We start from the raw sequence: 13,661 nt of genomic DNA on the forward strand, positions 1-13,661 counted from the left end.
TGGTTCTTGGTATGAAAATATGAATGATAAAAGTAAGAATATTCCTATTGTAACTAGTGAAACTTCAGACAGGTGTGGTGGAGTCTAACACTAGTGTCCTCCACCTTCTCTTGGACCCACAAGACTATAAGCGGTAGGCAGGTTGCATGTCGACCATGTAAACCAGATCAAGAAGGGCAGAATAAAATCTCACATCAAAAAGCAAATATGGGACTATTCTCATGTTTTTGTGTGCGTCAGGAGCGACTTGAGAAACAAGTCACTTCTGGTGTGAGCGAATTGGTTGTCTGCAGGGACGTTGCCCAGGGGACACTTGGATGTTTTCTGATGTTGTACTATCCTGTGGGAGGCTTCTCTCATGTCCCTGCATGGGGAGATGGAGCTGACAGACGGGAGCTCACCCTGCTCCCTGGATTCGAACCTTGCGATCAGTAGTCCTGCTGGCACAAGCGTTTAACCCATTGTGCCACCGGGAACTCCATTCTCATGGTGAGACTCCTTTTATTTTGTTCATATTTTTGAAAGGTTACATAACTAAAATTGCCCTTGGTGAACTCCGATGGCAGGTTCTGGCTATAAACTTTCCAGAAAACTATCATAAATCTATAATTATGCCTATCAGGTGATCTTCCCAGACACACCTACGAGGTACTACTCTCAGGGCTGTCTGAGGCAGAATAACAAACAGCCTTGAAATAATCCAGGACTCTCATTGGCAAAGATATTTTCACATCTAAGAAGGAAAATCCCACAAGACCCATTCCCTGGGAGCACAAACTCTTCAATAATGAATTCAGTGACTAACCACTGTCTCTTTACAGCAGCCAAAACCAACAGCCTGGGGCAGCTGCCTCATTCTTCTCAATGGGAGTGCCAACCCTGATGATTGTTCAAAGATTGTGCCCAGCCATCAATATTTGAAGAAAATCTTCCTTTTAAGGAAGAGATTAAACCCACCTTTGCATCTTTCTTTCCTAAGATCCAGACAAAGGAGAGACACAACCCTTTTCTATACAGAACGTATTTTCAATATTGTTTGTCATTGGAGGGCTAAGGAACACAAGCAAATTTTATTGCAAATGCATTAATGTTGTTTTCAATCACACTCACAACTGGCAATTCTGATCTTCCCTTCTCTCCCGTAAGATATTGGGATGTTAGGCAGCTCATGTGGAGTATTTGGGCAAGCCAAAAATCCTCCAACGGTCAGTTTATTTGTTTAGTTTGTCTTTAGCCCACCCTTCCACCCCCAAATTCCAAAAATCAGGGAAAGAAAAAATAATTTTAAGTTGTGCTCTACTATTGAATTTGTTTTGCCATAATAAAAAGCATATCTCTTTCCATCTTTCATTACTCCATTTCCCCCAAATATCTGAACACAAAATTCTTTTCATCGCTTCCATGTGACTAGCCAGGCCAAAGTGGATTGGTCTGTTTTCACTGAGAAATAAAAGCTGTTTCTAAAAGAACTATTTAACTGTGACCAGAGTTTCAGCCTCACAAACAGAACAAAAGAAGAGCTCTAGTCATATGGCCGCTTCTCAGTACATTCACTTGTTCATGGACCCATTTTTGTATAATTAGCAGCCTCCTTTTTAATCTGCCGAATGACCTAATGCATAAATACTTTAGATGTTATAAAAAGCATTCATTTGCATTCAGCTATTACAAATGCTATTCCCTATCTGCCTTTAGAGTCAATGGAAATAAGAGTCGCCCCAAGAATTTAGGTCACAAATGATCAGGCTAAAAATATCTAGTTCTCATGTGTTTCTGAGTAACATTATTAGGAAGTAAAATCCATCCCTACTGCTTTCACTCTGCAGTGTAACATCTGTAGACAGATCTCTTAATTTACATCTAAACTGCAACTAATCATTTGCTTCTAAGACATACAGAGGTGCTTGTCAAACAAGGGAAAGTACAGACGATGAATGTTAAAACGATATAGCAAACTTACAACAAAGATGTTATTCAAAAGTACACGACAAAAAGAGTTCAAATGGGTGACACTAGTATGCTCTGTTTTTGTGTGTACATTGTCATTATTCTTTTGAAACTAGCCAAAGTCTGTTTGATCTTCCAATTAGTTTAGCAAGACACCAGTCAATCACATTCTAGGGATGGATTTGTTGTTGTTGTTGTTTATTTATTATTATTTATTTAAAACATTTATATTCCGCCCTTTTCACCCCAAAAGGGATGGAGGACAACATATATTCGGCAAACATTCAATGCCAGAACATAAAATAAACCTTAAATATACATAAACACTAAAATCAGGCATCTTCACATTAAAACCATTATTTAAAACCATCACAAGTCAGCTGTACCATATCCAGTCAGCAGGGTGAACTTTCCTATTGCTGCCATTATTGCACTGCCCCAAAGGTTTGATCCCACAGCCAGGTCTTTACCATCTTTCTGAAGGACAGAAGGAAGGGGGCTGATCTAATCTCACCAGGGAGGGAGTTCTATATCTGAGGGGCAATCACTGAGAAGGCCTTGTCTCTCGTCCCTGCCAATCGCGCCTGTGACGGTGGCGGGACTGAGAGCAGGGTCTCCCTGGAAAATCTTAATCTTCGTGGTGGTTCCTAGAGGGAGATGCATTTGGACAGGTAAACTAGGCCAGGGCCATTTAGGGCTTTATAGGCCAAAACCAGAACTCTGAATTATGCTCGGTAGCTAATTGGCAGCCAATGCTGCTAACGCAGCATGGGAGTTGTGTGCTCCCTGTATGCTGACCCAGTTATTAACCTGGCTGCCTCTTGTTGGACTATTTGAAGTTTCGGAACAGTCTTCAAAGGCAACCCCATGTAGAGCACGTTGCAGAAGTCTATCCTAGATGTAACGAGAGCGTGGACCACTGAGGCCAAGTTCGACTTCCCAAGGTACGGGCGCAACTGGCGCACAAGTTTTAATTGTGTGAAAGCCCCTCTAGCCATCGCCGAAACTTGAGTTTCCAGGCTCAGCGATGAGTCCAGTAGAACTCACAAGCAGTGAACCTGTGCCTTCAAGGGGAGTGTGACCCCGTCCAGCACAGGCTGTACCCTGTTCGGCCTTACGACTGACCAGGAGGACCTCTGTCTTGTCTGGATTCAACTTCAATTTGTTCGCCCTCATCCAGACCATCACAGAGGTCAGGCACCTGTTCACGACCTGGACAGCCTCCTTTGTTGTTGTTGTTGTTGTTGTTGTTGTTGTTGTTGTTGTGTGCCTTCAAGTAGTTTCTGACCACAAGGTAATCCTATCACAGGGTTTTTTAGGACTGAGAGTGCATCACCCAGTGGGTTTCCATGGCCTGGCAAAAGAATCAAATTCTGTAATCCAACACTCAGACCACTACATCACATACAGATGACCATTTACCAAGTGGTAAGTTACCATGATGTAAGTTTTAACTATCTGGCAAGGTGGGAAGAGGATACCACCTTACACCAGCAATTGATACATAACCTGAAAGCATGGGTGGCAGTAGTGGGGTTTTTTTTTCGTATCAGGAGCAACTTGAGTTGCTTCTGGAGTGAGAGAATTGGCCGTCTGCAAGGACGTTGCCCAGGGGACGCCCGGATGTTTTTTTTGATGTTTTTACCATCCTTGTGGGAGGCTTCTCTCATGTCCCCGCATGGAGCTGGAGCTGATAGAGGGAGCTCATCTGCACTCTCCCCGGGTGGGATTCGAACCTGGCAGCTTTCAGGTCAGCAACCCAACCTTTAAGTCACTTAGTCCACTATGCCATCTGGGGGCTCCACTACGCCATCTGGGGGCAGTAGTGGTAAAATTCTTCTTGTCATTTAGCAGGCCAAAACCAGCTTTCAAAGTGACAATTTGCAAACGATGGTCAATTATTGGTAGTGGATACCTATGGGATATTGACCCTCTTACATCAACATTTCCAAGCAGGACCAAGCACTAAGCAAATCCAAGAACAAACAAAGAGACACACCAAAAGATCTGTATATGCATTACAAAAGAAGTCGAGATACCTTTTCCAGACATCTGGCTTCCCTTCATATAAAACAGAATGAAGTTAGTTCAACCAGGAAAGAGGACTTAGCGTGGATTGAGAGTCTTATTCTGGTAAAGATGTTCAGAACCTTATTACCTTAACACCAGCAAGGACTTTCCTCTGCCTGCATTAATAAACCTTGCTCCGGGGATGGGTCATAAAGCAAAATGTTAAGAACATGGACATTGAGAGCAGCAAATTGTACTGAGTTTCTGTTCCCTCTTCCAGTCTCTAGTCATAACCCTGAGATATGGTATCAGCACACTGAACATTTTCTCATAGAAACACAGTGACAGCCAATGTAGAATGAAGACAGGGAAATCAATAACATGATAATGTGCTATCATGAGGTTAGTAGATAGAAGATTCAAAACGAGGCTCTCATTTTGCACACTGGATCCATATTCTTCAATACATCTGTTTTCATATTACATAACAAGGGAATACAAACCATTTAAGAAACATTAGATGAAGAACCAGAGATAGCAGAAAACTGATATACTGTGACACAATATTTATATTTCTTGTCCAGTGTAGACTACAGATAGACTACAGACTGGCAGATAGAGTTGGGCCCAAATCCTGTTTCATCTGTTTATTTCATGGTTTTGTACCTTTCCATCCATTCGGATGCCACAGAATGGTACAACCCCCTCTGGAACGAAAGAAGCAGTGAAACGGAAAAAAGGGGGAATGGTAGCTGTTTGGTCAGTTGATTTTTGCCGCTTCGCTGTAGGTCCTAGCTGGCATGGCCTAAAGCTGAGCGCTGGGCGCTCAACGTCCATAGGCCCAGCTTGCAGGGTCTACAGTCGAGCACCAAGTGCTCGATGCTTGTAGGGCCATCAGACTGTGCAAGGAAACTGACAAAACCATTGATCATATCCTCAGCTGCTATAAGAAAATCTAACAGACTACAAACAGAGGCACAACTATGTGGCCCAAATGATTCATTGGAACTTATGCCTCAAGTGCCACCTCCCAGCAGTAAAGCACTGGTGGGATCACAAATCTGCAAAAGTCTTGGAAAATGAGCACGCAAAGATACTGTGGGACTTCCAAATCCAGACTGACAAAGTTCTGGAACACAACACACCAGACATCACAGTTGTGGAAAAGAAAAAGGTTTGGATCATTGATGTTGCCATCCCAGGTGACAGTCGCATTGATGAAAAACAACAGGAAAAACTCATCCGCTATCAGGACCTCAAGACTGAACTTCAAAGACTCTGGCAGAAACCAGTGCAAGTGATGGGCACACTGGGTGCCGTGCTAAAAGATCTCAGCCGGCATTTGGAAATAATAGACATTGACAAAATTACGATCTGCCAACTGCAAAAGGCCACCCTGCTGGGATCTGCACGCATCATCCGAAAATACATCACACAGTCCTGGACACTTGGGAAGTGTTCGACTTGTGATTTTGTGAAACGAAATTGAGCATATCTATCTTGTTTGCTGTGTCATGCAACAACAACAACAACAACAACAACAACAACAACTTTCTTTTTGTACCCCGTCTCCATCTCCCCGAAGGGACTCGGGGCAGCTTACATGTGGACGAGCCCATTCAACATAGTTAAATATAAAATATGAACATACTAAGTACACACATTGTAGTGCATAAACAGTAACATAAAAACAGAGAAATAAAAACATTATAACAAAATAAATCAATGAAAGCACACCTATATGCAAACACAAGAAATCAAAGCTATGACCACTGGAAATATTGCTCAGTTGTGTACCAACCATTTCCCCCCAAATTTCCAAGATTTCTAAGAATGTATGAGCTTAGAAACTTTATTTTTAAATGGTAGTGATATACTTAGAATGGGCAGCACTGCCTCTAATTCTGCCATTTTTCTACCTCCAACAGGAATTTTCCTAGGTGGACTGAGATCTATGGCATAGAGCAGGAGTTCTCAAACGTTTTTAGCCATGGAGCTCTTTAAGAAGCAAAAGTTTCTCGTGGAGCCCCAAGAAATGTATATATATTGCATTATCTATAATGTGTACTATATCAGGCATGGGAAAACTTTTTGACCAACATAAACTTAACAGGATTTCAGTGGAAGATCCCAGAGGCCATCCAGTCCAACGATTAAGTCACCCAACCTAATAATAATAATAATAATAATAATAATAATAATAATAATAATAATAATAATAGTAATAATATAGCAGAAATCCCAGGGACCATCCAGTTCAACTCCCTTCTGTCCTGCAGGAAAAGCACAATCAAAGCACATTCTGAGCAGTGGGAAGGACATAGGCTTTTGGAAGCAAGCAAGGTGAGAAGAAAAGGATCTGGGCAGCGAGGAAAGTGAGGAAAAAAGGCTTTTGAAGTGAAGGGAGGGGGAAGAGCAGGAAAAAGGGGGGAAAGCTTGGAGGGGGAGGAAGAGGGAACCACGGAGCCTCTCCATATGCTTTGCGGAGCCCCATGGAGCACACTTCGAGAACCGCTGACATAAAGGATTGTTTTCAGATTCAAGGTGTACCATTGTACTGACAAGCCAGTGTTTATATGTGGCAAGTTTTCAATAGTTAATTTTCCTTTCTTGGGTTTAGTCTGCTGGATCAAAGTCTGAGAACCTCTGACCTACAGATGTGTGTGCAATCCATTGATTGCACCTATATGGTTATAATCCCTTGCACATCCTTTCAAGTTCTGATGTCTCACTCAGATATTATTTGTGCAAATTATGGTTCTTGCCACAGGAAACTCCACAAGACATTTCTGGAACACTATATGGCTTAATAGTATATGGGTAATTATTCCAATATCCTTAAATTGTATGTCCACATCTCTACTTCACCAAAGGGATAGTCCCCAAGTAAGCATGATTATCATAATGACCCGGTCTATTTATTATTTTTTGGAAACTACATTGGTTTCAGTGGTGATTACTTCTAAGTAAGTATGCACTGAATTGCAATTTAAAGGTTATTTTTATGGCTTCCTGCTTATCATGGTCATTTCCTTCTCTAGCAGACAAACATGTGTCAAAGATTATCGGAACCAAAGAGGTGAGATCACTAAGGGATACTGCCAAGCGTAGTTTAATTTTCTGAGCTCAAGGAAAACAAGCAGACTTTGTGCCTTCGTACACTTGTTATACAAGTCTAAAACAAAAAGAGGAGATGAACAGAACTCATTACCTATGGGATTTGCATGGTTTTTGCTCAACCATTTATTGACAGTAGGATTCCATTCTATTCAGAAAGCAATTTCAATAAAATAATGGTGTATTTTTATTTTTTATTACAGTAGAGTCTCACTTATCCAACATAAACGGGCCGGCAGAACGTTGGATAAGCGAATATGTTGGATAATAAGGAGAGATTAAGGAAAGGCCTATTAAACATCAAATTACATTATGATTTTACAAATTAAGTGCCAAAACATCATGCTATACAACAAATTTGACAAAAAAAGTAGTTCAATACCCAGTAATGCTATGTAACAATTACTGTATTTACAAATTTAGCACCAAAATATCATGAAGTATTGAAAACTTTGACTACAAAAATGCGTTGGATAATCCAGAACGTTGGATAAGTGAGTGTTGGATAAGTGAGACTCTACTGTAAATACAAATTGACTTACATACATTATGTCAGTGGTTTTCAACCTGCGGGTCCCCAGATGTTTTGGCCTTTGACTCCCAGCTGGTAAACTGGCTGAGAATTCTGGGAGTTGTAGGCCAAAACACCTGGGGACCCACAGGTTAAGAACCACTGCATTGTATACTCATGTGTAAATCGATCTCATGTATAAATCGAGGGTAAGTTTTTAATAAGAATTTTGATATGACCCATGGATAACTCAAGGGTCAAGTAAAGACCAGTCACTATCCCCAGCTCAGATGACACAATAACCAATCAATTCCCCATTTGTTCTTTTTCTAGCAAGCTGCTCTCCTGTCTTCTGAGAAAAGGAGCATTATTTTAATGGCTCTGCCTTAAAGACTCCACCACTTTTTTGCGTATACACATTATTATTTAGAAATCTATGTGCAAACCTTCATTTACATCTATGCATTCTGTGATGAATGGCCATGTAAAAGATTGCATTACACATTTGTTTTGCTCTACTTCTGATACAAAAGCCTAAAATCCTGGAATATAGTCAGGAGAAAATGAAAAGGCCCCTCCATGACAGTGATGATTAATTGCCAAGGTCACAAACTGACCTTACTTTCTACTTGCTTGATTCAAAAGGTCTAATTAGGGACTCCTTTCTTTCTAAAGAGTCAAAGCACCATACTGCTGTGTCCCACAATGAACCAGGGAAGAGATAAATAATTGGAAGTATTGGCATTTAGGAATAAAATAGCAGGGTTTTTTTTAGCCTTTGAAGGCACCTAAAAATAATGAAATGATATTTCATACCTTTACATACTCAATAGTTGGGTCTGCCACATTCTGATCCCTGCAAAGGAGAAAGACATGAATAATTTTAATGATCCAATCTGATTCCTGGGGGTGGAGACAACAATGTGTTGTTATTAGTCCCCTGCAGATGCTAGATCTTTTTCAGCCAATACAGATAGCCCCCACCCCAAGTGTTTTTCTTTTGATTTTGTGACAACAAATTATTATTGGAAAGCGAAAAAAACAGCACAAAAATTCAAATATTTCAATTCTGTTTAGCTGCCATTCATGTCATTAACATAATAATATATATAAACAAGTTTGTCTCACTTCATTCATTCTAAAACAAAGTAGGAACCTATTTATACAACTACTTTTTCTGGACAAATGTTCACTTCACTGGATATGAGGGACTCTCACAGTCAAACAAGATGAGGCATTGACGATTGGATCTCTTGTCTCCTTAAGCTTCTTTCCAAATCCATTCCGGGTTGTGGCGGCAGGCAAGAATGCCAGACTGCTTTGGGGCATGGGACAAAGTTCTCATCCCGTGAAATCATTCTACCCAAGCTGGTACTTGACCCATCCTATGTTTTTCATAACCAGCCAAACAGTAGTGGGAGGAAACCGACTGACATCAGGAAATCTTAACTCTCTGTCGCCATTCCGCAGCACAATGATCCTTAAAAATTCATGCCCTGCTCCTTAGTGTGGTTTTCCAAAAAAGAAGTTTCAAGAGACAAAACATCCAACCACAGATTTCCAATGCCTGATTAACTTTAGCCCTCATTGTGCATATGCAGTAAATCGGAATCTGTATATCATTGTAGTGGGACAGGATGCTCCAATTCCTTCAAAACAATCGAGTAGTTATTCAGAAAGGTCAATGCAATAGTTAGACACAGTTATATAAATCTCACATCTCATTAGTAGATATCCATTAGTATGACAGGACTTCCTTCACCTACCTACCACATGCCTTTATATCATCCAGAAGTTTGCTCCAAAGTCTTTCCCAGGACACATGGGAGGATCAAGACCCTCCTGGTTCTGTTCATCGATTAGATCAGTGGTTCCCAACCTATTCTGTATAGACTACCAGTGGTGCACAAGAACTAAAATATGGTCACCGTTACTATTACGGATAATAACACAGCCCAAACAAAAACATTTTGGGTGTCTTCATTTTTAGGCCTGTTCCTGGGATTATTTGGGGTGTTGATTCAGAAAATTGCATTGGATAGACCACATCAGCCCTAGATTATTAAATATGGTTTTCCGTGGGTGAGCAGATGGTGACTACTGGATGGCATATGTTCTGTATCAGAAACTAGAGCTGATGTTGTCTATTCAATGCAATTTTCTGAATCAAAACCCCAAATAACCAAACCAAATCTAAAATTGACCCAAAAACAGATTTCTGCCCTTTTGGTACTCATGTTGGAGAGTGGTCCCTGGTCAAAGTGGTCCTTGGTCAAAGCGGTCCCTGGTCAAAAAAAGGTTAGAAACCACTGGATTAGATTTTGTGGGATCCCTACCAAAATGTAGCTACTATTATACACAAATAAATATATGACTAGGTATGCACATCAAAGGTGCAAGTCCCTTTATATATATATATCACATATAGTCATATACCACAGATTTGTCTGCATTGATTACATAGTAACTATGGTATAAACAGGGAAATGGAATTAACTTCTCACATGGACTTTGAAGGCTGACCAATTTATCATGGAGTTCTACACACACATACGAGGGAGATCCGTCCTTGAATTCAACAAGCTATGTTTCTTGAAAAATCTAACAATGGCCCTTTAAATGTGGCTAGTTATCTATCATCTCTCCAAATGACACCTGAAATGGCAGTTTGGGCGCACATTCAATTTACACTGTCAAGGTGTTGGAAACTCAGCACATATTGAAACTAAATGAAACCCTCTCTATGAAATTATGAACCTCAAATATAACACTCAAGGTCAGCCCTTCATGCCACAAAGTAGGATTATATAGTGTACCATTTGAAAAACCATAATGACTCATACATGTCTTTCCCACTAACCTTGGAGGCATTTGAAAAACCATAATGACTCCTACATTCATTTTCCACTAACCTTGGAGGCATTTATAAAAATACAAAATGCTTTTTGACGCTATTAAATTGCCAAAAAAGACAGATGTGAACTACACATCGCTTGGAAAGGATTAGCTTTAGGACTACAATTTCCCAGTTATGAACTACACATGGCTTGGAAAGGATTTGCTTTTGGGCTACAATACCACAATTCGCAAGCCAGCATGTACAATGGGTTTGCAACTATGGCTGGGGATGCTGGTGGATTTAACACACACACACACAAAAAGGATTTTTCTAAGCTCTGAAAATCTTGTCCAGGATTTTACATGATTGATATTAATAACATAAATTAGCATTTTTGGCTACATGTTTTGCTACAGATTTGTGCAAAAGAATCCTCAATATTTGGCAGACTGATAAGTATCTAAAAGTAGTTTGTGTTCAAGTAGGATCGTGGTTGGCCAGATAATCTCTACTTACTTCATCGCAAAGAAGGTTGAGATCTATATTATCTAGACAAAAAGAATTGAGATTCACAGAGATCCTTCACAAAACACAAATATTTATGAGAACTAAAGTAAATTTGTAATATTGTAAGAAATTTGAATATTGTAAGGAATTGTGCTTCATTGTCAACTTTAGAAGATAAAGACGGCTTGCTTTCCTGAGTTGATGGCCATCAAGCACTCCTTACCACTAGAGTCATTCCCCAACAAATTGGATTGAGAGCATTGAAAAGATTTTATTCCATTCAAATACGTATTTAAAATAATTAGAAGGAAGATTTTCAAAGCACTTGTAATTGAAATGAACAGAAAATAAAAGAATCTAATCATTAAATGGAAAGTACAAGCATCTTTCATTTTGTAAGTGACAATTTGAAGTAGAATATTGATTTCAACAATAATGTGCCTCTTGAAAGGCCTATTATGGTTTGTGACTATAAAGCAAACTGATTTAGAAACTGTTGGGAATCTATTGAGCGGTTCAGTCTTCAAATCAGTAGAAGCCTTGTTTAAGAAAGGAAGGACCTATGCTCCTTTATATAGTAGTCTACGTATTCATCTTCGTGCAGATTGAAATTGTTTCATTCACCAAAGTCTTCAAACAAAATTACACAGCTATGTTATACACCTTGGGCTCGATCTGTCTGATTGAAGCTACAATCACTAGAAGTCCTAGATATACCAAGTATACCAATTCTACGGCCATGACGGATGTCTGCCCCAAGGCACAGAGAGGAGTAATCCCTATAGTGGTCCCCTGAAGAATTCTCCACACAAACTCCTTTGATTAAATGTAACAACAACAAATCCTATGCACTGGTTATTGAAATCTGCGGCATTGTTTCTGAACACGGTACTTCAGATACCACTAATGGCTTGTGTTTGAAACCTACAGCCAAAGACTACAAGCCAAAGACCCCAGGCTCTCCACAAATTGAAGGCTGTCTGTCTTCATGATGCACAGCTAATTCTGGTGAGTATTCTGGGGGGGTTAGTTTTAAACTGGCTTCGCCTCAATTCAGGAAAAGTTAGGGGATACATAACAGCTTGCTGCAAACTCCAGATTATCATGTAGCTTTAGGGCATTCTGGACTGCTGGATCGGGCTGATTCAGCCAGATCCACCATCCAGATGGCATACCATCACTCATTCCCTACAACGGATTATGGCCATGTCTCCATCACCACCACTCCTAGCTGGCAATAGAGCTCTATTAGACCTCCTGGCCATCAGAGGCACCTCTGCTGACATACGAATTGAGCACCTGCATGACCAGGAAGAAGAATGCAATCCACCCTTCTTCTTCCTGATTTTGCAAGGGGTCCATTCTGACATTAGAAGAGGTGTCCACATAACTAGATGATCACTTCTCCTCCATCTTGGTCTCAAGGACATTTTTGCTGACATCAGAATAGGGCAATGTTCCCTGATCTGAAGTTACCAGAGGCACTAGGAGTGGCAGCAGTGGTAAGATGAGTGATGCTCCAGAGAAGCATCTGAACTCTCCAAATATGACAACAGTGGCCACAAATTTGATGTGCACATTTGGTGCTAGATCGGTGCTCTCCAGGGCACATTTACACTGGACTAAATGGCCTGGTATAGAGGAATCTAAAGACATAGACTTGAATCTCACACATAATAAGTCAACACTAAAACCACTGAGCTGCTGAACTTGCTGACCACTGTTAGCTCCAGCTTCTGCTAACCTAGCATTTTGAAAAAAAGCAAATGTGAGTAGATCAATAGGTACCACTCACAACAACAACAACAATTCTTTATTGATTAGTCACTTTTGACCATAGGTACCACTCCAGCGTGAAGGTAACGGTGCTCCATGCAGTCATGCCAGCCACATGACCTAGGAGGCGTCTATGGACAATGCTGGCTCTTCGGCTTACAAATGGAGATGAGCATCAACCCCCAGAGTCAGATACGACTGGACTAAATGTCAAGGGAAAACCTTTACTTTACCTTTTAAGGCATTTTAAAACACAGAAAAGCTTCCAAATAGTACAAGTAGGATGCTGTGGTACTCTAGTGTTAAAGAGAAACATGTGAATAAACATTGCAGGCATTATAACCCCTTTCATAGAAAAAATCATGTTCCATATTAAGGTGAGGCTTTATTCCATGTGGGAAATAAAATCTGCCAGGCAGAGCCCCCCCCCCCCTCAATTCTACAGAGCCACACATCCTATTAAAAGCAGGTGGCAAGTACCAAAGGCTGTAGCCAAAGAAGAGATAATGGAGAAAAAGCAATCTTAGTTTTGTGAAATTCCAAGATTTGACGAGGAATTTTTAAAAACCATCTTTTTCAACATTGCAGAAGAGAGCAAAACCCTCCTCCTAGAAGTAGAAGGAAGGAGTGTAATGCCTTCAATAATAGAAAAAACAAACATCTGGGACCCTGAACAGAACTATTCCTCATAAGATGATGTGTGTGGGGGGCAACTTTAAGGCCCATCCCTGGACCTCAGTGATCAGAGCTCTCCAAGACCTCCCAATCCTGAAAACATAACATTTTTAAAAAGGTGAATTGAACATGCAGACACCGCTGGATCTGTTTTCGAGGCTTCTACATAGAGACCTCATATTTTAAACATAGGAATTGGCCAGATGTTCACTTCTGGTCTTTTTAGAATCCTATTTCAAACATGAAACAGGTCCCCAGCAATAGCCTCTGAATGGACAC

General features: G+C 40.5%; 1 protein-coding gene across 2 annotated transcripts in view; it reads right to left on the minus strand.

Annotated features, from left to right (window-relative positions):
• bcar3 (BCAR3 adaptor protein, NSP family member) overlaps positions 1 to 13,661 on the minus strand; it is a 189,972-nt gene that overhangs the window by 64,210 nt on the left and 112,101 nt on the right. For both annotated transcript variants that reach the window (XM_008109173.3, XM_003220054.4), the window contains one exon: positions 8,402 to 8,441. In XM_008109173.3, the coding sequence (XP_008107380.2) occupies positions 8,402 to 8,441 (40 nt within the window). The remainder of the gene's footprint in view (positions 1 to 8,401; positions 8,442 to 13,661) is intronic.

The sequence above is a fragment of the Anolis carolinensis genome, chromosome 4, assembly GCF_035594765.1.
Source record: "Anolis carolinensis isolate JA03-04 chromosome 4, rAnoCar3.1.pri, whole genome shotgun sequence".
Taxonomy (NCBI): Eukaryota; Metazoa; Chordata; class Lepidosauria; order Squamata; family Dactyloidae; genus Anolis; species Anolis carolinensis.